The sequence below is a fragment of the Pseudorasbora parva genome, chromosome 14 (genome assembly GCF_024679245.1).
Source record: "Pseudorasbora parva isolate DD20220531a chromosome 14, ASM2467924v1, whole genome shotgun sequence".
Lineage (NCBI taxonomy): Eukaryota > Metazoa > Chordata > Actinopteri > Cypriniformes > Gobionidae > Pseudorasbora > Pseudorasbora parva.
The window spans coordinates 7,394,086-7,418,407 of record NC_090185.1 but is presented as its reverse complement, the minus strand read 5'-3'; the positions used below and the strand labels follow the sequence as shown (position 1 = coordinate 7,418,407).

The window sequence follows — 24,322 nt, the reverse complement described above, 5'->3', positions numbered from 1 at the left end:
AATGTATCTGCAGTATATTACACATCCACTACCATATCTGATCATATACAGGTCCTTCTAAAAAAAAATTGCATATTGTGATAAAGTTCATTATTTTCCATAATGTAATGATAAAAAATAAACTTTCATATATTTTAGATTCATTGCACACCAACTGAACTATTTCAGGTCTTTTATTGTTTAAATACTGATGATTTTCTCAAAAAATTAGCATATTTCATCCGACCAATAAAAGAGAAGGGTTTTTAATATAAAAAAAGTCAATCTTCAAATAATTATGTTCAGTTCTGCACTCAATACTTGGTGGGGAATCCTTTTGCAGAAATGACTGCTTCACTGAGGCGTGGCATGGAGGCGATCAGCCTGTGGCACTGCTGAGGTGTTATGAGGCCCAGGATGCTTCGATAGCGGCCTTAAAGGGAGTAAAAAGTCCCGGCCGAAACATCTTCCCTCACATCTCCCTATTGACAGAAATGAGAGAGTGAGGGGGAGATGTGAGGGAAGATGTTTCGGCCGGGACTTTTTACTGCGCCGAGCCGAAGTACTCTCAGAAGTGCTAATCCGCCATACATTATAGTTCTCCTTTTTAATCCGATTAGAGAAGTGCCACGTTTTATTTTGTCACCATACTTGACCGTTCAACTATTCGTGTAACTGTATTTAAATAGGGAAAAGATGGAGGTGTTTGGTCCCTTCTAACTTGATCTCTGTTTGGTACCATAGTGAATGAACTGGGCTTAGTGGGTTAAGCTAAATGCTATCAGATCATCACCGCGCGTCAGAGAGATTAAGTGCACGCACTGAGACGAGAGAGGTATGTATCAACTCGTTTAAGTTAAGGGAATAACATAGTTTAATATGAAAAAGTGGTGAAGTTACCCTTTAAGCTCATCCAGAGTGTTGGGTCTTGCGTCTCTCAACTTTCTCTTCACAATATCCCACAGATTCTCTATGGGGTTCAGGTCAGGAGAGTTGGCAGGCCAATTGAGCACAGTAATACCATGGTCAGTAAACCATTTACCAGTGGTTTTGGCACTGTGAGCAGGTGCCAGGTCGTGCTGAAAAACCAAATCTTCATCTCCATAAAGCTTTTCAGCAGATGAGCATGAAGTGCTCCAAAATCTCCTGATAGCGAGCTGCATTGACCCTGCCCTTGATAAAACACAGTGGACCAACACCAGCAGCTGACATGGCACCCCAGACCATCACTGACTGTGGGTACTTGACACTGGACTTCAGGCATTTTGGCATTTCCTTCTCCCCAGTCTTCCTCCAGACTTTGGCACCTTGATTTCCGAATGACATGCAAAATTTGCTTTCATCTGAAAAAAAGTACTTTGGACCACTGAGCAACAGTCCAGTGCTGCTTCTCTGTAGCCCAAAGTGTCTTGACCTGGGGAATGCGGCACCTGTAGCCCATTTCCTGCACACGCCTGTGCACGGTGGCTCTGGATGTTTCTACTCCAGACTCAGTCCACTGCTTCCGCAGGTCGCCCAAGGTCTGGAATCGGTCCTTCTCCACAATCTTCCTCAGGGTCCAGTCACCTCTTCTCGTTGTGCAGCGTTTTTTGCCACACTTTTTCCTTCCCACACACTTCCCACTGAGGTGCCTTGATACAGCACTCTGGGAACAGCCTATTCGTTCAGAAATTTCTTTCTGTGTCTTCCCCTCTCGCTTGAGGGTGTCAATGATGGTTTTGAGTAATGAACCAGGCTGGGAGTTTTTAAAAGCCTCAGGAATCTTTTGCAGGTGTTTAGAGTCAATTAGTTGATTCAGATGATTAGGTTAATAGCTCGTTTAGAGAACCTTTTCATGATATGCTAATTTTTTGAGAAGGACCTGTGTGTGTGTGTATATATATATATATACTAAATATATTGAAAATATATTTTTGTGACTATATATTTACTAATATATATATATATATATATATATATATATATATATATATATATATATATATATATATATATATATATATATATATATATATATATATATGTATATATATATTAGTAAATATATAGTCACAAAAATATATTTTCAATATATGAAAAACAAATTTAATATGTATTATTCAATATATTAATACAATATATTATTCTGTATATTTTTAAATAAACTCTTATATAATTTAATATACTGATCATTCATATAGGGAAATATATTTTTGTTTCACTAAGAGATGATTGATGGGCTTTTGATATCTTAGACTTAAGTCACGCTTGTTCATGAAGTCCACGTGAATTCAGGGTGTTTCATTGGTTTTTTATGATCCTGCAGTAGCTGTGTGCCTTTTTTTTTTACCTGAGGCTCCTCCCTATTTTTACTTGTCTGCCCTGTTGCTGTTTTTTTTTTTTTTTTTTACCCTGCCTGTTTTTGAGAACGGTCTCTTCTCTATTGTTTGCGACTACGTCATTACTGTATTAAGACTGAACTGGCTTCTGAATTTAGATTTTTTTTGACAGCAGTTTTGAATTGACTGTTTATGCAAATAACCTTAATATATTCTTAGTAAGTTTGAGTCCATTCTGTCTTACACAAAACACGGACGTTATGTGATTTTGTGATTCATTCATTTAAAGGACGAATGTGTGTGACAGACTGTAAAGGATCCATCCATTATCTGTCAGTGGTTGGGATTTCAGCATAACACCTGGTACACAATTACATATTCCATGTGGTTGCTGTGCTAAATGATATGGGGATTTTTTTTCTTCAGAAGTGTGCCCTCTAATGGTGACAGTGTGCCAGAAAAAAGCATAACAAAAGGATGAATTGAAGGCTCTCTTACCAGTCAATCATTTTGTGCATTCTGATAAATGTTTGAGACAGGTTTTGTGTGTGTGTGTGTGTGTGTGTGTGTGTGTGTGTGTGTGTGTGTGTGTGTGTGTGTGTGTGTGGTTGAAGGGGCGTAGTCTAATTCTGTTTGGCTGAAGTGAACAGCCAGAAACCGGTTAACAGCCTCTTCTCGACACATCTTTACTCCAGACTCACTCAGGTTTTCAGATTTGACTGAAACTATTTCAGACCTCTGAACTGATGAAGATGTTTTACTTCTTTGTTTTTTGCTGTTTGTGCTGTTGCCGTCTGGTTGGTAAGTTATAGACATGTAACATAACTCTTCTTCCACTACTTTTTCTTTTTTCCTTCCCTTTTCTGTTTTTTGCTACTCTGGTAGTATACATGCATGTTTTGCAAATCTTGGTATTTAGGGCACTTTTTGCATTCCGTTGCCTCTTCTTGACAGATCCCTTCCTGTACTCCTGAGATGTAAGTCGCTTTGGATAAAAGCGTCTGCTAAATGCATAAATGTAGATGTAAATGTGTCAGTTTAACACAGAAAGAATCGGTTACATGTTTTTTTACAGTTGCATGTTATTTGTGTGAAGCTCTAATGAACTTCAGTTCCATCATCAATTAATAAAAATGTAGATGTTTTCTAACTGTTCACTTATGTTACTTATAACACTAAACCAAAACATAAACTGTAAGCTATATGAAGGTGTGTGAACTCAGATATCCATGTTTTCCACCCTGTCGTTTATTTCCCATGCTGCTGTTTCTGTCTTTCCATTTTTTAAAACTACTTTAAACTCCAGTTAAAGCTTCATTAAAACAACTTAAAGTTGAATGTGTGTCTGTGTCTGTTCTTCAGGTGTGTTTGGTGATGAACTGAAGTCAGTGATGGAGGGAGAATCTGTCACTCTACAGATTAATGTTACTGAACTACAGAGAGATGATGAGATACTGTGGACATTTGGAACTAAAGGGCCTCTTATAGCTAAAACCAATGGAGTGAACAATTATTTCCCTGATGATCTTGATGGGAGATTCAGAGACAGACTGGAGCTGGACCAGAAGACTGGATCTCTGACCATCACAAACACCTCAACTGAACTCAGTGGAGTTTATGAAGCTGAGATCAGCCGCAGCAACTCATCGCCTAAACACAGATTCAATGTTACTTTCTATGGTGAGTAGACAATTACAGCTCACTCTATTATATACTACATTACAGAAGTGGCCATTTATTTTTATAATTAAGATGATTCAGCTTTATTGTGATTGTAAAAGTACAGATATTATAAAATATTAAAATGTGGGACGGGTTCATGCAGTGGACAAATCACACAGTGATGCATATTGTTAAAATACTTTCAGTGGTGAAGCAAAATAAGTAAAACAGGTTCTAGAGGGGATTGATGAACATTTACTCAAGAAGACACATTTGTCACATTTGTAAAGACACATTCTTTTTTTAACTTTGCATTTCATAGAGAAAAGTTGTGAAATTGGGCATGGTGAATAAGGACATTCTGGACAGTCTCCAGACCAACTTTGAGGTCTGTCAGTCATATAACAGCACAAACTCCTCAAATAAAAGCTAATAAAAGCTACAAGCAGCGATGAAAGGGTTCTCAGACCCGTGTCACCACCACTCAGTGGCTTTAGGAAAACAGAGCATGGAGGGCAATATGCATTTGAGGCCCTGTCCCATATGGCACCCTAAACCCTCGCGGTCTTCCTCTGAGTCTGCACTTTCACAATGTAATGCCGCTTTGACTGCCGGTAAGAAGTCCTCTGTAATCCGCAACAGTGCAGACTCAGCTGAAGTGTTCATCGAGGGCGCATATCAACCTTAAAGGGGTCGTTCGCGAGCACCCTTCTCAGACCTAAAATTACAAACGGGACACCTTGCGGTCTTGTGGACACGCGCTCGAAGCGGCCATTGTAAGTCCACAAGACCGAAAGTGCACATGAAATGTGCCATTTGGGACAGGGCCTAAGTATCCACAACTTTCCTGCAAGTCTTAGTGGGCGTCGCCATGACACTCAATACTTCCGGTTGACGGTATCTCAGTTCCGGTTTAGCACACATAACCGTTATGCTGCTTACACCAGACGTGAATAAATAGTGCAATTCGTGCGAAGTTGGACGCGTAAACATTTTGAATCCATTCGCTTCATTCACTACACAACAGACGCGAATTTGCGTCATGGAAGGGGCTTCTGCCAGGCAGCGGCAGTCGTCAGAAGGACGAGCCGAGTTAAGGCTGCTCTCGTCGGGGTTAATGAGGGCTGAGCACCGCTGAGCTGTGGGTCTCACACCTCCAAAACCTTGCTTCCATAAACCATGCAACATAAACGGACCCGTTTGACATGTTGCCTATTTACAGGCGCATGGACGGAAGGTAATTCTCGCGTGGATCATAGGAACAGCCGAGCCTACCACACAGTGGCAAAATGTGTGCGCCGCATATCTCAGATGAACCGCTCAGTGCTACAGATATTAGTAAGTTCTTGTAAGATAGTCAGATCCATGCGACCATCTGGGACATGTGATCATTTTGCCTGAAGCGTTGTTGTAAAAGTCTACTCCTGAATCCTGATAATACAACCAACGTTTAGCTGATAACAGTAGACTAACGTAAACCGGAAGTTCGTTACCGGCATGTTCTACGTTGCCATAGCGATCATGGAAAAGGTCAGAGTTCGGGAAAGTTTTGGATATAAAAAATAGGAGGACTGTCAGTCATTTGTATTTGCCACACTTCCTGTTACCTGCAGGTGGAGCAGGTTTTAGATTTCTAGGGGAGAAAGGGAAATATTTTAAAGGATATTTAATAGAAACAAAGAAGGTTTAAATGTTCTCAGTCCCAGCACTCACTACACAATATAAGATTTAAATAGATTTATTTACAATAAATGAGTGAAAACATAAGTAAAGTGCCAAAGGAACAAACGAAACACAATCCAACATAACAAGGGGAAACATGTTCAAGAGTGGGTGCGGCCAAAACAACAAACAAAAGATTACTGACTAGTGGTATAGGATCTAAGTAACCTGCACAAAATAAATACAAATAAACAACAACACGCTTACCTTACTTCACTACTAACAAAAACAGGAGAGAATGAGAACAAAAGAAAAATGGCCCCCGTCTCCCTACTGCTTCAACATAGCAGGCAACTAACTTAAAAGCTGGGCACACAGCCACAACACATTTAAGTTTGGTTTTAAGTTTAAGCTTAACACATAAAAGCTGCACACTACAGCAATGACACCAATTTAAGCTTAAAACACAACAAGAGCAACACTCTGGGACTGGCAACGTGAGAACCCTCTCATGCTCCTGGGAGAAGGAATCTCTCTCTGGACCGCTCTCCTGTTCTTCTTAAATACTGGCTCCTCCTGACAATGATGAGCAGCTGGTAGATCCAATCACCTAGATTAGGACAGGAAGGAGCACAGGAAATAGGGCAGAACACACATAAAAAAAACTACAATTGCCAGCAGGCCATTCTTGGGTCCATTGGCAAGAACACAGTACATCAATAAATGACACAAACACCATAATTATAAAACATACACGTACGTCCTGGGACGTAACATATGATTATGGCTGCGTCTTCTTTTGAAGGTTTTGTCCTCTGGAGGTTGCATTTAAAGGCTGCACGCATCATCGAGGTGGTCTCATTTAAGAAAAGTAACCGTTTGTAACAGCAAAGTAAATGTTTCTTGCAAAGTAAGAAGGAAATGACAGTATTTTTGCTCCTCACAAGGAATAAAATGGAACAGTCCATTTTAGATCAGACTTGAAAACTCAAGATCTTCACAATTCAACATCGCAAAGGCCTTAATATGCCAGTTTAGCAATGTAGAAAAATTGTTGGAAGTGTGGCTCAGTGGATAGACCTTGGCTCTCATCTTTTTTTTGTCTGTATAAATCTCACAGATTGTTTGATCTGCTTCTATATTCATTTGACTCATTGCATTGTGCTTTGGGGAATGTAGGCCATGCTTGGCTGTATAACTGGTGCTTGGAGCTACAATTTATTCTTTTTTCTGTCTATTCTTTCATGTGTTCCAGCTCGTCTGCCCATTCCTGTCATCATCAGTAAATTTTCAAACTGCTCATCATCATCATCATCATCATCTTGTTCACTGCTTTGTTCAGTGGTGAATGTGAGTCATGTGACTCTCTCCTGGTTCAAAGGAAACAGTTTATTGTCCAACTTCAGTATGTCTGATCTCAGCATCAGTCTCTCTCTACCTCTGGAGATCGAGTGTCTGGATGATTCCTACAGCTGTGTGGTGGCTTATTCATTTAGTAACCAGACTTCACATCTCAACACGGAACTCTGTCAGACATGTCCAGGTAAGTCAGCAGTGATATTAGTATAGTTATTTACTGATATTTAGTATACATATCTGTGATATAGCCACTGAGCCACTGATCATATGGCCCCTCCCTTAACACTATAATAACTGTCGATGACCCACCGGAGCCACTGAGCATATGGCCCCTCCCCTAACACTATAATAACTGTTGATGACCCACCGGAGCCACTGAGCATATGGCCCCTCCCCTAACACTAATTACTGTTGATGAGTCACCGGAGCAACTGAGCATATGGCCCCTCCCCTAACACTATAATAACTGTTGATGACCCACTGGATCCACTGAGCATATGGCCCCTCCCCTAACACTAATAACTGTTGATGAGTCACCGGAGCCACTGAGCATATGGCCCCTCCCCTAACACTATAATAACTGTTGATGACCCACTGGATCCACTGAGCATATGGCCCCTCCCCTAACACTATAATAACTGTTGATGAGTCACCGGAGCCACTGAGCATATGGCCCCTCCCCTAACACTATAATAACTGTTGATGACCCACTGGATCCACTGAGCATATGGCCCCTCCCCTAACACTATAATAACTGTTGATGAGTCACCGGAGCCACTGAGCATATGGCCCCTCCCCTAACACTATAATAACTGTTGATGACCCACTGGATCCACTGAGCATATGGCCCTTCCCCTAACACTATAATAACTGTTGATGAGTCACCGGAGCCACTGAGCATATGGCCCCTCCCCTAACACTATAATAACTGTTGATGACCCACTGGATCCACTGAGCATATGGCCTCTCCACTAACACTATAATAACTGTTGATGAGTCACCGGAGCCACTGAGCATATGGCCCCTCCCCTAACACTATAATAACTGTTGATGACCCACTGGATCCACTGAGCATATGGCCCCTCCCCTAACACTATAATAACTGTTGATGAGTCACCGGAGCCACTGAGCATATGGCCCCTCCCCTAACACTATAATAACTGTTGATGACCCACTGGATCCACTGAGCATATGGCCTCTCCCCTAACACTATAATAACTGTTGATGAGTCACCGGAGCCACTGAGCATATGGCCCCTCCCCTAACACTATAATAACTGTTGATGACCCACTGGATCCACTGAGCATATGGCCCCTCCCCTAACACTATAATAACTGTTGATGAGTCACCGGAGCAACTGAGCATATGGCCCCTCCCCTAACACTATAATAACTGTTGATGACCCACTGGATCCACTGAGCATATGGCCCCTCCCCTAACACTATAATAACTGCTGATGAGTCACCGGAGCCACTGAGCATATGGCCCCTCCCCTAACACTATAATAACTGTTGATGACCCACTGGATCCACTGAGCATATGGCCCCTCCCCTAACACTATAATAACTGTTGATGAGTCACCGGAGCAACTGAGCATATGGCCCCTCCCCTAACACTATAATAACTGTTGATGACCCACTGGATCCACTGAGCATATGGCCCCTCCCCTAATACTATAATAACTGTTGATGGGTCACCGGAGCCACTGAGCATATGGTCCCTCCCCTAACACTATAATAACTGTTGATGAGTCACCGAAGCCACTGATCATATGGCCCCTCCCCTAACACTATAATAACTGTCGATGACCCACTGGAGCCACTGATCATATGGCCCCTCCCCTAACACTAATAACTGTTGATGAGTCACCGGAGCCACTGAGCATATGGCCCCTCCCCTACCACTATAATAACTGTTGATGAGTCACCGGAGCCACTGAGCATATGGCCCCTCCCCTAACACTATAATAACTGTTGATGAGTCACCGGAGCCACTGAGCATATGGCCCCTCCCCTAACACTATTATGACTGTTGATGAGTCACTGGAGCCACTGAGCATATGGCCCCTCCCCTAACACTATAATAACTGTTGATGAGTCACCGGAGCCACTGATCATATGGCCCCTCCCCTAACACTATAATAACTGTTGATGACCCACTGGAGCCACTGATCATATGGCCCCTCCCCTAACACTATTATAACTGTTGATGAGTCACTGGAGGCACTGAGCATATGGCCCCTCCCCTAACACTAATAACTGTTGATGAGTCACCGGAGCCACTGATCATATGGCCCCTCACTTAACACTATAATAACTGTCAATGACCCACTGGAGCCACTGAGCATATGTCCCCTCCCCTAACACTATAATAACTGTTGATGACCCACCGGAGCCACTGATCATATGGCCCCTCCCCTAACACTATAATAACTATCGATGAGCCACTGAGCATATGGCCCCTCCCCTAACACTATAATAACTGTTGATGACCCACCGGAGCCACTGAGCATATGGCCCCTCCCCTAACACTATAATAACTGTTGATGACCCACTGGAGCCACTGAGCATATGGCCCCTCCCCTAACACTATAATAACTGTTGATGACCCACTGGATCCACTGAGCATATGGCCCCTCCCCTAACACTATAATAACTGTTGATGACCCACTGGATCCACTGAGCATATGGCCCCTCCCCTAACACTATAACAACTGTTGATGAGTCACCGGAGCCACTGAGCATATGGCCCCTCCCCTAACACTATTATAACTGTTGATGAGTCACCGGAGCCACTGATCATATGGCCCCTCCCCTAACACTATAATAACTGTTGATGACCCACTGGATCCACTGAGCATATGGCCCCTCCCCTAACACTATAATAACTGTTGATGACCCACCGGATCCACTGATCATATGGTCCCTCCCCTAACACTATAATAACTGTCGATGAGCCACTGAGTATATGGCCCCTCCCCTAACACCATAATAACTGTCGATGACCCACTGGAGCCACTGATCATATGGTCCCTCCCCTAACACTATAATAACTGTCGATGACCCACTGGAGCCACTGATCATATGGTCCCTCCCCTAACGCTATAATAACTGTTGATGACCCACTGGAGCCACTGATCATATGGCCCCTCCCCTAACACTATAATAACTGTCGATGACCCACTGGAGCCACTGATCATATGGTCCCTCCCCTAACGCTATAATAACTGTTGATGACCCACTGGAGCCACTGATCATATGGCCCCTCCCCTAACACTATAATAACTGTCGATGACCCACTGGAGCCACTGATCATATGGCCCCTCCCCTAACACTATAATAACTGTCGATGACCCACTGGAGCCACTGATCATATGGCCCCTCCCCTAACACTATAATAACTGTCGATGACCCACTGGAGCCACTGATCATATGGCCCCTCCCCTAACACTATAATAACTGTCGATGACCCACTGGAGCCACTGATCATATGGCCCCTCCCCTAACGCTATAATAACTGTCGATGAGCCACTGAGCATATGGCCCCTCCCCTAACACCATAATAACTGTCGATGACCCACTGGAGCCACTGATCATATGGCCCCTCCCCTAACACTATAATAACTGTCGATGACCCACTGGAGCCACTGATCATATGGCCCCTCCCCTAACGCTATAATAACTGTCGATGACCCACTGGAGCCACTGATCATATGGCCCCTCCCCTAACACTATAATAACTGTTGATGAGTCACCGGAGCCACTGAGCATATGGCCCCTCCCCTAACACTATAATAACTGTTTATGAGTCACCGGAGCCACTGATCATATGGCCCCTCCCCTAACACTATAATAACTGTCGATGAGTCACCGGAGCCACTAATCATATGGCCTCTCCCCTAACACTATAATAACTGTCGATGAGTCACCGGAGCCACTGAGCATATGACCCGTCCCCTAACACTATCTGTTGATGAGCCACCGGAGCCACTGAGCATATGGCCCCTCCCCTAACACTGTAATAACTGTTGATGACCCACTAGAGGCACTGAGCATGTGGCCCCTCCCCTAACACTATAATAACTGTCGATGACCCACTGGAGCCACTGATCATATGGCCCCTCCCCTAACACTATAATAACTGTTGATGAGCCACCGGAGCCACTGAGCATATGGCCCCTCCCCTAATACTATAATAACTGTTGTTGAGTCACCGGAGCCACTGATCATATGGCCCCTCCTCTAACACTATAATAACTGTTGATGACCCACTGGAGCCACTGATCATATGGCCCCTCCCCTAACACTATAATAACTGTTGATGACCCACCGGAGCCACTGAGCATATGGCCCTCCCCTAACACTATAATAACTGTCGATGACCCACTGGAGCCACTGTGCATATGGCCCCTCCTCTAACACTATAATAACTGTCGATGACCCACTGGAGCCACTAATCATATTGATGGAGAGCTGAGGATCACCACCAATACCCACCTATGCGGTGATCATTTTACATATTTTACAACAACGTTATTAATAAGTTATGCTTTTGGAAACTGAAATCTTCATAGATTTTCGTTGATTGTTTTGTCAGGAGATACTCCATTAAAAAATAATCCACCATCAAAAAATTCAACATCACCTTACTGTCAACTTTTGTTTTCATTGAAAATAATGTGACACATTTTGGTAACACTTTGCGGTAAGGGTACATGAATTATCATGAATTCATGCATTGCTACATGCATTAATATCTCATGAATCATCAGGATCTAACAGGAATTCAAAGTCTTTCATTCATGACTTCATGGATGAACAACACCTTAATTAAAACATTAACTAAGGTGAGTACATCATAATGAATTATGGTTTATTACACATGATCATGATATTTTCAGTGTTCACAAAAAACATTGATCTAATTCATGCATGTAAGACTACTTTTAATTATATTGATCGGGAGGAGCACATTCAAACAATTAACCTAATTAATTGGCTTTACCCTAGTTGTGTGTCACAGACACACCAGGCTCCCACAGCTTCACCACGCACACCCTCACCAGAGTTTTAATCACCTGAATCTGCAGTCTATCATCACCACAATCAACACCAGCACAAAAGACACACACACACCTTCAGTCACTATCAGGTCTCATTTGCACTAGGTACATTCTCCTGCTGCCAAACCAAAGGACTCCATAGACTCTAGTTCGATTCTCCAACGCCTTCTTCCAAGTCTCCCAACATCTCCATCGTCTCGTGTGTGTGTGTGTGTGTCCAGTGTGCTCCTGTGTTACTACCCTCGTCTCTCCTTCGTTGTGTGGAACTCCCCATCGATCATCGCAAGTCTCCAAAGCCCATCATCTCTTCACTGCACTCAGTCTACACTCAGTAATCTCTCCTGGTTGCTCAAATAAACTGTTGTGATTGACCATCTTGTCTCTGTAACATAACAAGACCGGACCACAACCGCAAGCACCAGGATGAGCCATCCAGACCCCTTTCAAGAATCCACCAGCACCAATTCTTCGGCACTCCAATACGCCAGTCCCATGGCCAAGCCAGCGCCCTTCTCTGGTTCGGCGGAGGACTGCAACGGATTTCTCCTACAGTGCTCACTGGTCCTGTAGATGCAACCGCAGCTGTACCCCGACGATCGCTCCCAGGTAGCCTTTATTGTGTCACAAATAAACGGCAAGGTTTACGTTGGGCGGAAACTTTATATGCACAGAATAACCCCATCTTACAATCAAGGTCTAGTTTCGTAGCCCACTTCAAGGATGTGTTTGGGAAACCTGCCTGGGATGCATCGATCGGTGAGAGATTATATCATTTAAAGCAAGGTAAGATGTCTATTGGTGAGTATGCTCTGCAGTTTCGAACCCTGGCGGCGGCTAGCGGATGGATGGAGCAGTCGCTGTTGACCACCTATCGTCAGGGATTGGATCCCAGTGTATGGTTGCATCTAGCTGCATACATCATCGCCAAGTGTTCCATTCGTCCTCCTCGTCCCTTGGTGAGTGCAATCTAACCTTCAGAATATAAGAGTCAGCCGTTAACCACTATTGTGAACCTTATCACTGCCGATGTCTCCCTGCCAGTCTCTGTCCTCCTCGACTCCGGTTCCGCAGGGAACTTCATCTTTGGCGCCCTCTGTCGTCCACCTCAAGATGATTCATACTCTGTCCTGCTACCAGGTCGAATCCATCACAGGATGTACGATCCATTGCCAGTCCCGTTCAACTCCAAGTCGTAGTCTTGCACGTTGAGCTCATACATCTACTGGTTCTGGAGGATTCCACCGCTGACGTGATCCTAGGGCCCCCATGGCTCGAACAACACGATCCCATCATCTCTTGGAAGTCTGGTGAGGTACTCAAGTGGGGTGAAGGTTGTTTCTCTCGTTGCCTGTCTACTCTGCCTGTTCCGTCCATGTCCTGTTCGCCAAAGATTCCAGTGTTTGCCACTTCCATTGAGAGTCCCATTGAGCAACGATCTGTGGATATCCCGTCCTGTTATGCCCCCTTCCGGGATGTCTTTTGTCCTTACCGGGCTTCCAAGTTGCCTCCACATCAGTCCATGGGATTGTGCCATCGATCTGCTTCCGGGTGAGCCAGTGCCCAGGGGAAAGATCTATCCCCTATCCCTGTCGGAGGAGAAGGCCATGGAGGAATACATCCAGGAAGCGCTCGCCCAGGGATACATCCGGCCGTCCATGTCCCCTGCTGCATCCAGCTTCTTTATCGTGGCCAAGAAGGATGAAGGCTTGCGGCCCTGCATCGATTACCGAGCACTGAATAAACTAACCGTCAAGTTCCGCTACCCCCTTCCTCTCGTCCCAACCGCGCTGGAACATCTCCGTGGTGTCACTGTTTTCACCAAGTTGGACCTCCGCAGCGCGTACAACCTCATCAGAATATGTGAGGGGGACGAATGGAAGACCTCCTTTGTGATGCCCACCGGGCACTATGAGTACCAGGTCATGCCTTATGGATTGGCCAACGCCCCCTCCGTATTCCAAGATTTCATCCATGAGGTGCTCTGGGAGTTCCTCCACAAGACTGTCTTAGTCTACATCGATGATATCTTGATCTACTCCCGCACCCTGGCCGACCATCACCGTCACATTGCGGAGGTCCTGAAATGCCTGAGGGAGTTACAACTCTATCTCAACGCAGAGAAGTGCTCCTTTCAACAGCCCTCAGTGCAGTTCCTTGGCTACAAGATCGACCGCAGTGGCATCCGAATGGACGAGAGGAAGGTGGATGCCATCCGGTCTCTGCCCATTTCATCCACCATCAAAGAACTACAACGCTTCTTTGGGTTTGCAAACTTCTACCGCTTTTTCATCCAGATTTACAATATAATCTCCAGTCCACTCACTCAGCTCCTGCGCAGTTAGCCCAAGTCTCTGTCCTGGAGCCCCACGGCCATGAAAGCCTTCCAAAACCTCAAAGAAGCCTTCACCACCACTCCCCTCCTGGTTCATCCCGATCCCACCAAGCCGTTCATCGTAGAGGTTGATGCTTCCACCACAGGAGCGGGAGCGGTGCTGTCCCAACAGCCGGGGATACCTTAGAGATGCCAAGAGATTGAACCCGCGTCAGACCCGGTGGGCTCTTCTTCACCAGGTTTAACTTCTCGATTTCCTACCGGCCTGGGTCAAAGAATGTCAAGGCAGATGCCCTCTCACGCCTGCATGCGGCAGAGGAGAGGCCAGAGAAGAATGAATCAGTTCTACCAGAGATGATGTTCGTCAGCCCCCATCACATGGTCGGAAGAGACCCTGCCCTCCTCCAATGCCTCTGCTACCACTCCGCCGGGTTGTCCACCAGGGTCACAGTACATCCCACGGGCACGTCACACTCCACTCATACACTCTGCTCACTCATCGGTGGGCACTGGCCACCCAGGGGTCAATGAAACCCTCTCGCTGCTACGCAATCGCTTCTGGTGGCCAAACATGGTAGCGGACGTGAGAAGGTACGTGAAAGGGTGTCGGGAGTGTGCCATCTCCAAGAGTCCCTGACACCTCCCTGCCGGCAAACTTCGTCCTCTGCCCTTTCCCAACCGGCCATGGTCCCACCTAGGGGTAGACTTCATAACAGATCTGCCCGTGTCTGATGGCCACACCTGCATCCTCGTCGTAGTGGAAAGATTCTCGAAGTCCTGTCGTTTAATTCCCCTGAAGAGTCTGCCGATGGCCATGGAAATGGCAGAGATAATGTTCAACATAATCTTCAGATACTACGGGATCCCGGAGGACATCGTATCGGGCCGCAGACCGCAATTTATCTCCCGGATTTTTGGTAATGCGATATATTACGATAATGAATGTGCACGATATTGTTATCGTGGGTACTTATAAATATCGTAAATAATAATTTATTAACAATTATTAAACTTTTTATAATGCACTCAAGAAAACTTTGCCCATCAACCGTAAATGCTCAACACTGCTATTCTGCGTCAAAGGGACACACGCTCAGATGTAAACAAGGCCAACGTGCGTTTTCACATGACTGAACGGGTGAAGGAGACGGGCTGAATGAAGTGCCACTCCGTGACAGCAGAGGGCGCTGATGGAACAGCAGAATGCCGTGATTACCCCGGAAACCCTGCAAACAAAAGCAAACGCGCTAGTTTTAAAAACTTCTTCACAGCCATTCATTTTTGTAATCTCAATGTTGTTCATCACAGGCTCAGCACCAAATACTTAATACTTAAAGACTTAATAGGGTATTTATTTTCAAATTTAAACATTATGTTTTAATCTGGACTACAACATGCCCTAATGATTCAAATTTTTTGGATTTTTTGTCCAAAAGACATACGACTTCATTACTTAACATGCTAATTCATTATTACCAAACTGACAATGAAAAATACTTATAAAGAATTAATTATTCTAAGTTATTCTATGTTCATTTCTTAGTTACTGTTTAATAACAAAATAAGATAAAACTAACAATGATAAGTATTTTTTAACTAACATTACCAAAAATATTATACTTTCTTTAACAAATGTAGCTATTGCTCAATCTTAGTTAATGCATTAAATAATGAGACCTTATATTAATTTGTTACCTGTTGTTCTTTATAGCCTAATTCTTTTGCACTTTAATCTGTTTGAAAATTTTACTTTTACAGCTATGGAAAAAATTAAGAGACCACTTAACATTGATTTCTCTTAATTTTTTCCAGAGCTGTATATATTTTTGTTGCATTGTATTATTGTATTTAAACATTCAGTTATTTTTGTTATTACAAAAATAGTTCTTAAAGCTGATATGCAATGACAACACTTTTTTTTGCAAATTGCTTATCATTGCTTATTTCAATATTGTGATATCGTATACCGTGATAAAAGCTTCGCAATTAATCGCAAAATGACAAATTGATATTGGCACATGCCTAGTTGTGATTGACCATCTTGTCTCCGGAGCCTCTGTACCATAACATTGTGTAATGCAAGTGAGACATTGTGAATTATTAAAGGAATATTCAAAAATCAAGGTTACCTTATGCATGCACAGGCTAGACCAGTAACGTTATATCAATTAATGTGATTAACTAAAGTGTTTTATTAATCATGATCTCTGAGTTAAGCATGTTCATGTCTTCTTTATAGTAGCCTGCAGGTAAATGGTCAGACCTCAAAACTGGCCACAGGCTCAGCACATAGCACATGAATTCTGTTGACATTATAATACAGTAGTCATCATTAACTAAGCATTAGCTTCTCATGACTTCATTATGTTTGTGGCCCCTCAACTAAAGTGGTGACATGGTCCTTTGAAACAATGATGATGTGTTATTAATGATGGCATTGTGAAATTACACGGATATGTATATGAACGTTCAAGCCTTTACACACAGTTATCGTAACCTTTTTCAAAGTTTAATGTGATGTACAAATGAATATTAAAGTCGATAAATTCAAGTTCACGTAAACTTTTCCCCTCCCTCTGCTGCGGCGTCGCGTTATGACAGTCAACACGATGATGATTCAATATTCCTGTTATTATACTTCAAATAGTTTACAGAAAAGGCTAACAAACTATTGCATACATAACCTATATTAAGCCTACAGTACGCATAAATATCTCTTTCCTTTGTGCGTTTCTTTTACTGTCTATGGTTTAATGTTGTGAAGCGGAAGCGTTGCCTCTGCACGTGTGCGTGATATGACTCCATGTTGCTTCAAGCACATCATTCTGCACACGGGATGTGCATTAGTGCATACACGCTTTGTGCTGCTCTATATTGAAGTCTTTCATTCACTGTTGCGCAATAAAAGATTATCATTTCTTTTTCAGTCCTGTATATGAATATATTTTTTGTAGTTTATTTATTTATTTTGAATCAACAAAGGCACATTACAAAGGCCTATTATGTTTTAAATTATCAAAAGATTTGACTACACTGCAAAAAATGCTCTTCTATTTGGTATTTGTTTCTTGTTTTCAGAAGAATTCAAATTAAGTGAGTTTGTGCTTAAAACAAGCAAAATGATCTGCCAATCAGGTGTACGGACTTATACGGGAGCCATTGCATGGAGGTTCCAGTGAAGTCTCAACAGCCGACTTCCACTGGGTATGTAACAGCGTAACACCCTGCCTCTGTGTATGCAGCTGATAGGTCTGCATACTTCTCCTTTTTCCTCTCAAAAGCAGACTCTAGGCCGTCTTCCCAAGGCACAGTCAGTTCAACAATAATAACCGTTCTTGTAATGGTAGACCGGAGCACAATGTCTGGCCAGAGGGAGGTTATGGTGATCTGCTGTGGGAACTTCAGTTGGTGATCAAGATCAGCTTTCAATTTCCAGTTGCCTCAGAGTGACAGTAAGGACCACTTCTTTGAGGTGCTGCTTAATGCCTCACCCCCTTACCTCACAAATTGGATCACCCCGTAAGTTGCTGCTGGGCTGGCCCTGTTGGCTTCCAATCTGCGTGCCTCAATGACTTCAGCTACTTTTCGCAGGACCTGGTCGTGGCGCCAACCATAACGTCCTTGGGTCAGTGCCATTTTGCAGCTGGATAGGATGTAATGTAAGCTGGGGTTCTGATGTCCACAAAGCTGGCAGGTCTCCTCTGAGCCATACCAAACGTACAGATTCTGGGGGCTTGGTAGGGTATTGTAAGTGGCCCTGATTAGAGCCTTGCCTGAGGCATCCTCCACAAATCAGCATCACAGCCTTGTCAATGACAACCTCCCAGGTTGTCCATCTCCCTTATTGGCATTGGCTCATGGCTTTGATTTTGTTCCTCACTCACAACTTCAGAGATCACCAGGTTTTTTCTCTCTACCTTTGAGGCTTTGGACCCCATCTTTAGGTGGTGTTCCCCAAACAAAGCCTGCCCTGCCATATTGCACCAATCCGACAACCTCCTGGTGTTGTAGGCAGGTAATGGCCTGGTGTACTGACTGACTGTGATGCTTTCCATTTCCTTCCATTCTACTTTTGGGCCTTGGTGTATTCCACTGCCGGATCCAGTGAGTCGTTCTGCTCGAATACCAGACGCACCTTCTCCAGCTTGTAGTCCGAGGTGGATTTCATTGGGAGCCTCAAGGAGTTTCTTCAAACAGGGCTACATTTGAGACACATCGGGAAAGGCCAAGCCACTTACAGATATAGTTGTTAGCTTTGAGTCCATCTTCTGGACTGCTGATATGCCGATGTCAACAGGTTGAGGGGCCACATCAAGCAATGGTAGAAGGTAAACTGGTAAAATCAGACGTTCATTTTGCCAGGTAACAAGCTTTGGTCAACCTTTCAAGGCATTCAGAGAGCTGTAGGGTGAAGGAGGCGACCATGTACTTGTCAGACAGGTCTGCGGTGTAAAGCCTTCCCACACTTCTAATAAATACAATAATTACATTTTCTAATAACTAATAATAAAAGAGAATAAATATCTATAGGTAATTTGGTATAGGTAAAAACCACATCAAGATGTTTGGTCTGGAAACTCACCATTGCCAGGGCTCAATCCGAGGGGCAGATAAATGGTTGTCTTTCAAACTCCCTCTGCACGCGATAGGTTAGCGCTACAACCAACCAGAGCAAGGAAGGTGAAATGGAGCTCGTTAACAGATTAAACATCCGCCGTATCCGGTCAGCAAAACTCTGAACATATCTTCCTTTTTTAAGAATGACTTCAGTGCTGTTCTATGTTCTTTTCTCAGAGAAAAGCTTAACTCCAAGTCTTCCAGAGTCGCGGTCAAAGCTGATTCGAAAGACCGCAGTTCGCCAGTTTCTGTGTTTACTAGAAGCACGCAAACGCAACTCGGCTATCGTCATTATGACCCCGCCCACCGACTCTATACCTGATGTGATTGGCCCAACAAGAGCTTGGCGTTTACAGCTCAGAAGGGTATTGAGAGTTGCTAGACGACGCTCGCAGGCAGATTAGATTTGCTGCCGCTAGGGTGCGTCTAGATTTCTAGGCTAGGGACCCCCAAAACCAATGGCTGTTTTGGAGCTTATGGCCTGCAAGTGTTCACAGATCTCCAAGCTTCCCCCGACTGTTCCTGTCTTGCCAACAAATTAAAGTGCACAGAAATGTGCAAGCTGCAATCAGAGGGAGGAGGAGGATACTAATGTCATGAAACAGGTTGATGATGATGATGATGATGATGATGATGATGATGATGATGATGATGATGAATAAACAGAAACAGTTTGCAATAACCAAATATGTACATAAACAAGGAAGAATTATTTTGTTTTTTCTTTGTATGACATGTTCTGTTCAAATAGTTACAAGACTTTTTCATTCTTTAGCTCAACGATTAGTGTCATTGAAGGCTATTTTTTGTGAAAAAACTACCACTAACAAAAGGTTATCATGTAGTAATATCATCTAGAGATATGGATTAAAACAAAAAATCAAACTAGAATTTGCCACCTTGGGTGGTACCAATTAATGAAAACTGTGGCCTGAGCTCATGGACTATTAGGACACAGACACTACATCAGCGAATGTGTAGTAGTGAATGTAGACGTAAAAACTTGTGTTAGATAGTTAAAAAGACATTCTAATGGTGTGCGCTTGCTGTGTTATGGACTTCTATAGCCACTCTCATGAACTGCGTGGGGGGAAAAAAACCCTCAAAGCATGCACTGGAACTAAAAGCACGCCGCCGTTGTTTCTCCTTTTTGATATTAGGTTTACCTCAGAAGCAGTTTGTGATTTGTTGGTTGCTTGGTAACAGACCTGAGAGTTGATTACCAAACTCGATTGAGCTGTTTAAGATTACCTAACTACAGATAAGATGAGATTTTGTAAGATAGGATAAGAATCCTGAATCAAGTTAAGATTTGCTTCTGTAATACAAAATTGTGAAAAATCCTAAATTAACTTCATCATTAAAATGAAGTTTAAAATCATATCTTAAAGGGATACTTCACTGCCTTTTCATATTAAACAATGTTATTCCCTTAACTTAAACGAGTTGATACATACCTCTCTCGTCTCAGTGCGTGCTCTTAATCTCTCTGATGCGCGGTGATGACCTGCTAGCATTTAGCTTAGCCCACTAAGCCCAGTTCATTCACTATGGAACCAAACAGAGATCAAGTTAGAAGTACCAAACACCTCCACATTTCCCCTATTTAAATACAGTTACACCAATAGTTGAACGATCAAGTATGGTGACAAAATAAAACGTGGCGCGTTTCTAATCGGATTAAAAAGCAGAACTATAATGTATGGCGGAATAGCACTTCTGAGAGTACTTCGGCTTGGCGCAGTAAAAAGTCCCGGCCGAAACATCTTCCCTCACATCTCCCTATTGACAGAAATGAGAGAGTGAGGGGGAGGTGTGAGGAAAGATGTTTCGGCCGGGACTGCGCCGAGCCGAAGTACTCTCAGAAGTGCTAATCCGCCATACATTATAGTTCTCCTTTTTAATCCGATTAGAGAAGTACCACGTTTTATTTTGTCACCATACTTGATCGTTCAACTATTCGTGTAACTGTATTTAAATATGGGAAACGTGGAGGTGTTTGGTACTTCTAACTTGATCTCTGTTTGGTACCATAGTGCAGTGGTTTTCAAACCCTGGGTCTTAAAAAATGGGTCGCCAGGACAATTAAGAAAAAGGGAGTTAGCTTACATTAAAAATTTTAAAATATATATTTTTTCAAAAAATCATTCCATAGGCCTATATAAAACTAATAAATACATGAAATATATATTGACTTAAATAATTAACAGATTAACAAACAAAAAAAGGAAAAGAAATGTGTGACAGTTGCTGCTGACTGTTTCATTATCGTGAGGCTCCTCCAAACAAGTTCACGGAACGGAAACCCAGAAGACAGAAAGCAAATCTTGTTTTCTTTAGGCTATTTTATAGCAAAATGTAAGCAAACACTTTTGCTATTTTAAATAATGTCCTTCTCTTATGTATGACTATTACAGATTTTATTTGTTTTCTCTGCTCTTACGCACAGGCGCCTCGATCACGCGCACACAACATGCGAACTGTGATGGCATTGCAAACTTGACATTGCAGCCAGTTCATTATCAAAATAAAATAGCCAACCTAATATATAAAAAGTTACACAGCTCAGTTTAAACAGCCAGTAGCCAACACTTCGTGCCATTCAGCGTGAGCACTGCTCCTGAGGTGTTTCCAAGTAGACACCCGCTCGCATGCATGTTTTGTCCAGCTCCTGTCCGCATGCAAGTATAAATAGTTGTTTTTTTCTGCGTGGTTTGGCGTGGCAGAATACGTGCAAAGTGCGCTCGTAATTCCAAAAAAAGCTCTCATCTCAGTTCAACGCGATCTCACAAAGCTCTGTTATCAATAAAAATGACTGCACAATCTTTTTTTTATAATGTCTAAACTTTCTTTGTTATAATCAAAGGATTTGTCAGCATACAGAATTCAGCACTGCACAGAAACTCTTTTGAGCGGTGAAGGGATTTTTCTCTTAAATGAATCTGTTTGGCCATTGCGTTGTAGAAATAAACATTTGTTGTATCGGCTTTGTTTAACCAATTCCCGCGCCGCACTCTATATGCGTTGGGTTCCGCGAGTCCCGCGGCGCACTGTTACGCTTGGCTTGACTTATTTGAATGTAAATGGTTGTAAAGCTTATATATGGGTCGCGACAACAAAAAAACAAAAAAAGAGGGTCGCTTTAAAAAAAGTTTGAAAACCACTGCCATAGTGAATGAACTGGGCTTAGTGGGCTAAGCTAAATGCTATCAGATCATCACAGCGCGTCAGAGAGATTAAGAGCACGCACTGAGACTGAGAGAGGTATGTATCATCTCGTTTTAGTTAAGGGAATAACATAGTTTAATATGAAAAAGCGGTGAAGTAACCCTTTAAGATAAGACCTAAGATAGAACATTTCTGTAATACGCCCCCAGGAGATTGTCTTGACCAGCACTGCACCCCTAAATGCATTGAAGCAACTGCCATGTGATTTGGTTGATTAGATAATTGCATTAATGAGAAATTGAACAGGTGTTCCTAATAATCCTTTAGATGAGTGTGTATTTAATATGAAATAAAAGCAGTTTCAGAGTATTTAAGGTTCCTTCTTTAAGGTTTAAAGTTCTCTCAGGTGAAATGCTTTTGCTGTCTAAAAGTACTGTTCTGATTCATGTTGTTCTTTTATTTCCTCAGATTGTGCATTCTGTTGTCATGTTTCTGAAGCTGTAATCCGATTGGTCGTCTCTGCTCTGGTGGGTGTGGCTGCTGCTTGTATTGTGACGTACGACATCACATCCAGAAAAGTTGACCAGGACAGAGCATAACAGACATCATCATCATCATCATCATCATCATCATCATCATCATCATTATTATCATCATCATCAGACCCAGATATAGTGTCATGCAAGAAAAAGGAGGGAATGTGGTTTTGCCAGAACATTTTTAAATTCCCACAACAAACTGGTTATCAGTTAATCTTGAATAGCCTTACTGTTGGAAGTTCAGTTCTTTCAATAATTAATCATTTTCCTTTTAATACTGTTTATTTTAAATAAACCAAGTAATTTTTTGTTGGTTTTGTTTTTCTGATTAACATTCTTCATTATTAAGTATCAAACAACTATTATTATTACTCTACAGGTCCTTCTTAAAAAATTGGCATATTGTGATAAAGTTCATTATTTTCAATGATAAAAAATAAACTTTCATATGTTTTAGATTCATTGCACACCAACTGAACTATTTCAGGTCTTTTATTGTTTTAATACGGATGATTTTGGCATACAGCTCATGAAAACCCCAAATTCAATCTAAAAAAATTATCATATTTCATCCGACTAATAAAAGAGAAAAATGTTTTTAATACAAAAAAAGTCAACCTCCAAATAATTATGTTCAGTTCTGCACTCAATACTTGGTCGGGAATCCTTTTGCAGAAATGACTGCTTCAATGCGGCGTGGCATGGAGGCGATCAGCCTGTGGCACTGCTGAGGTGTTATGGAGGCCCAGGATGCTTCGAGAGCGGCCTTAAGCTCATCCAGAGTGTTGGGTCTTGCGTCTCTCAACTTTCTCTTCACAATATCCCACAGATTCTCTATGGGGTTCAGGTCAGGAGAGTTGGCAGGCCAATTGAGCACAGTAATACCATGGTCAGTAAACCATTTACCAGTGGTTTTGGCACTGTGAGCAGGTGCCAGGTCGTGCTGAAAAACCAAATCTTCATCTCCATAAAGCTTTTCAGCAGATGGAAGCATGAAGTGCTCCACAATCTCCTGATAGCTAGCTGCATTGACCCTGCCCTTGATAAAACACAGTGGACCAACACCAGCAGCTGACATGGCACCCCAGACCATCACTGACTGTGGGTACTTGACACTGGACTTCAGGCATTTTGGCATTTCCTTCTCCCCAGTCTTCCTCCAGACTCTGGCACCTTGATTTCCGAATGACATCTGAAAAAAGTACTTTGGACCACTGAGCAACAGTCCAGTGCTGCTTCTCTGTAGCCTAAAAGTGTCTTGACCTGGGGAATGCGGCACCTGTAGCCCATTTCCTGCACACGCCTGTGCACGGTGGCTCTGGATGTTTCTACTCCAGACTCAGTCCACTGCTTCCGCAGGTCCCCCAAGGTCTGGAATCGGTCCTTCTCCACAATCTTCCGGTCACCCTTTTCTCGTTGTGCAGCGTTTTTTTTTTTTTTTTTTTTCCACACTTTTTCCTTCCCACAGACTTCCCACTGAGGTGCCTTGATACAGCACTCTGGGAACAGCCTATTCGTTCAGAAATGTCTTTCTGTGTCTTCCCCTCTCGCTTGAGGGTGTCAATGATGGCCTTCTGGACAGCAGTCAGGTCGGCAGTCTTACCCATGATTGCGGTTTTGAGTA

The 24,322-nt window shown here is 43.0% G+C and overlaps 1 protein-coding gene across 2 annotated transcripts in view; it reads left to right on the top strand.

Annotated features, from left to right (window-relative positions):
• The window catches only part of LOC137040008 (SLAM family member 5-like), a 57,007-nt gene extending 32,924 nt beyond the window's left edge, over nt 1–24,083 (top strand). Inside the window, exons 1-4 of one of the 2 annotated variants that reach the window (XM_067415412.1) lie at nt 2,963–3,098; nt 3,660–3,977; nt 6,877–7,164; nt 22,628–24,083. In XM_067415412.1, coding sequence (XP_067271513.1) covers nt 3,044–3,098; nt 3,660–3,977; nt 6,877–7,164; nt 22,628–22,758 — 792 coding nt within the window. In that variant the 5' untranslated portion in view covers nt 2,963–3,043 and the 3' untranslated portion in view covers nt 22,759–24,083. Of the gene's footprint in view, nt 1–2,962; nt 3,099–3,659; nt 3,978–6,876; nt 7,165–22,627 lie in introns of those variants that run through there. The other variant, XM_067415414.1, reaches the window with a different exon arrangement.
• Nucleotides 24,084–24,322: the final 239 nt, after the last annotated feature.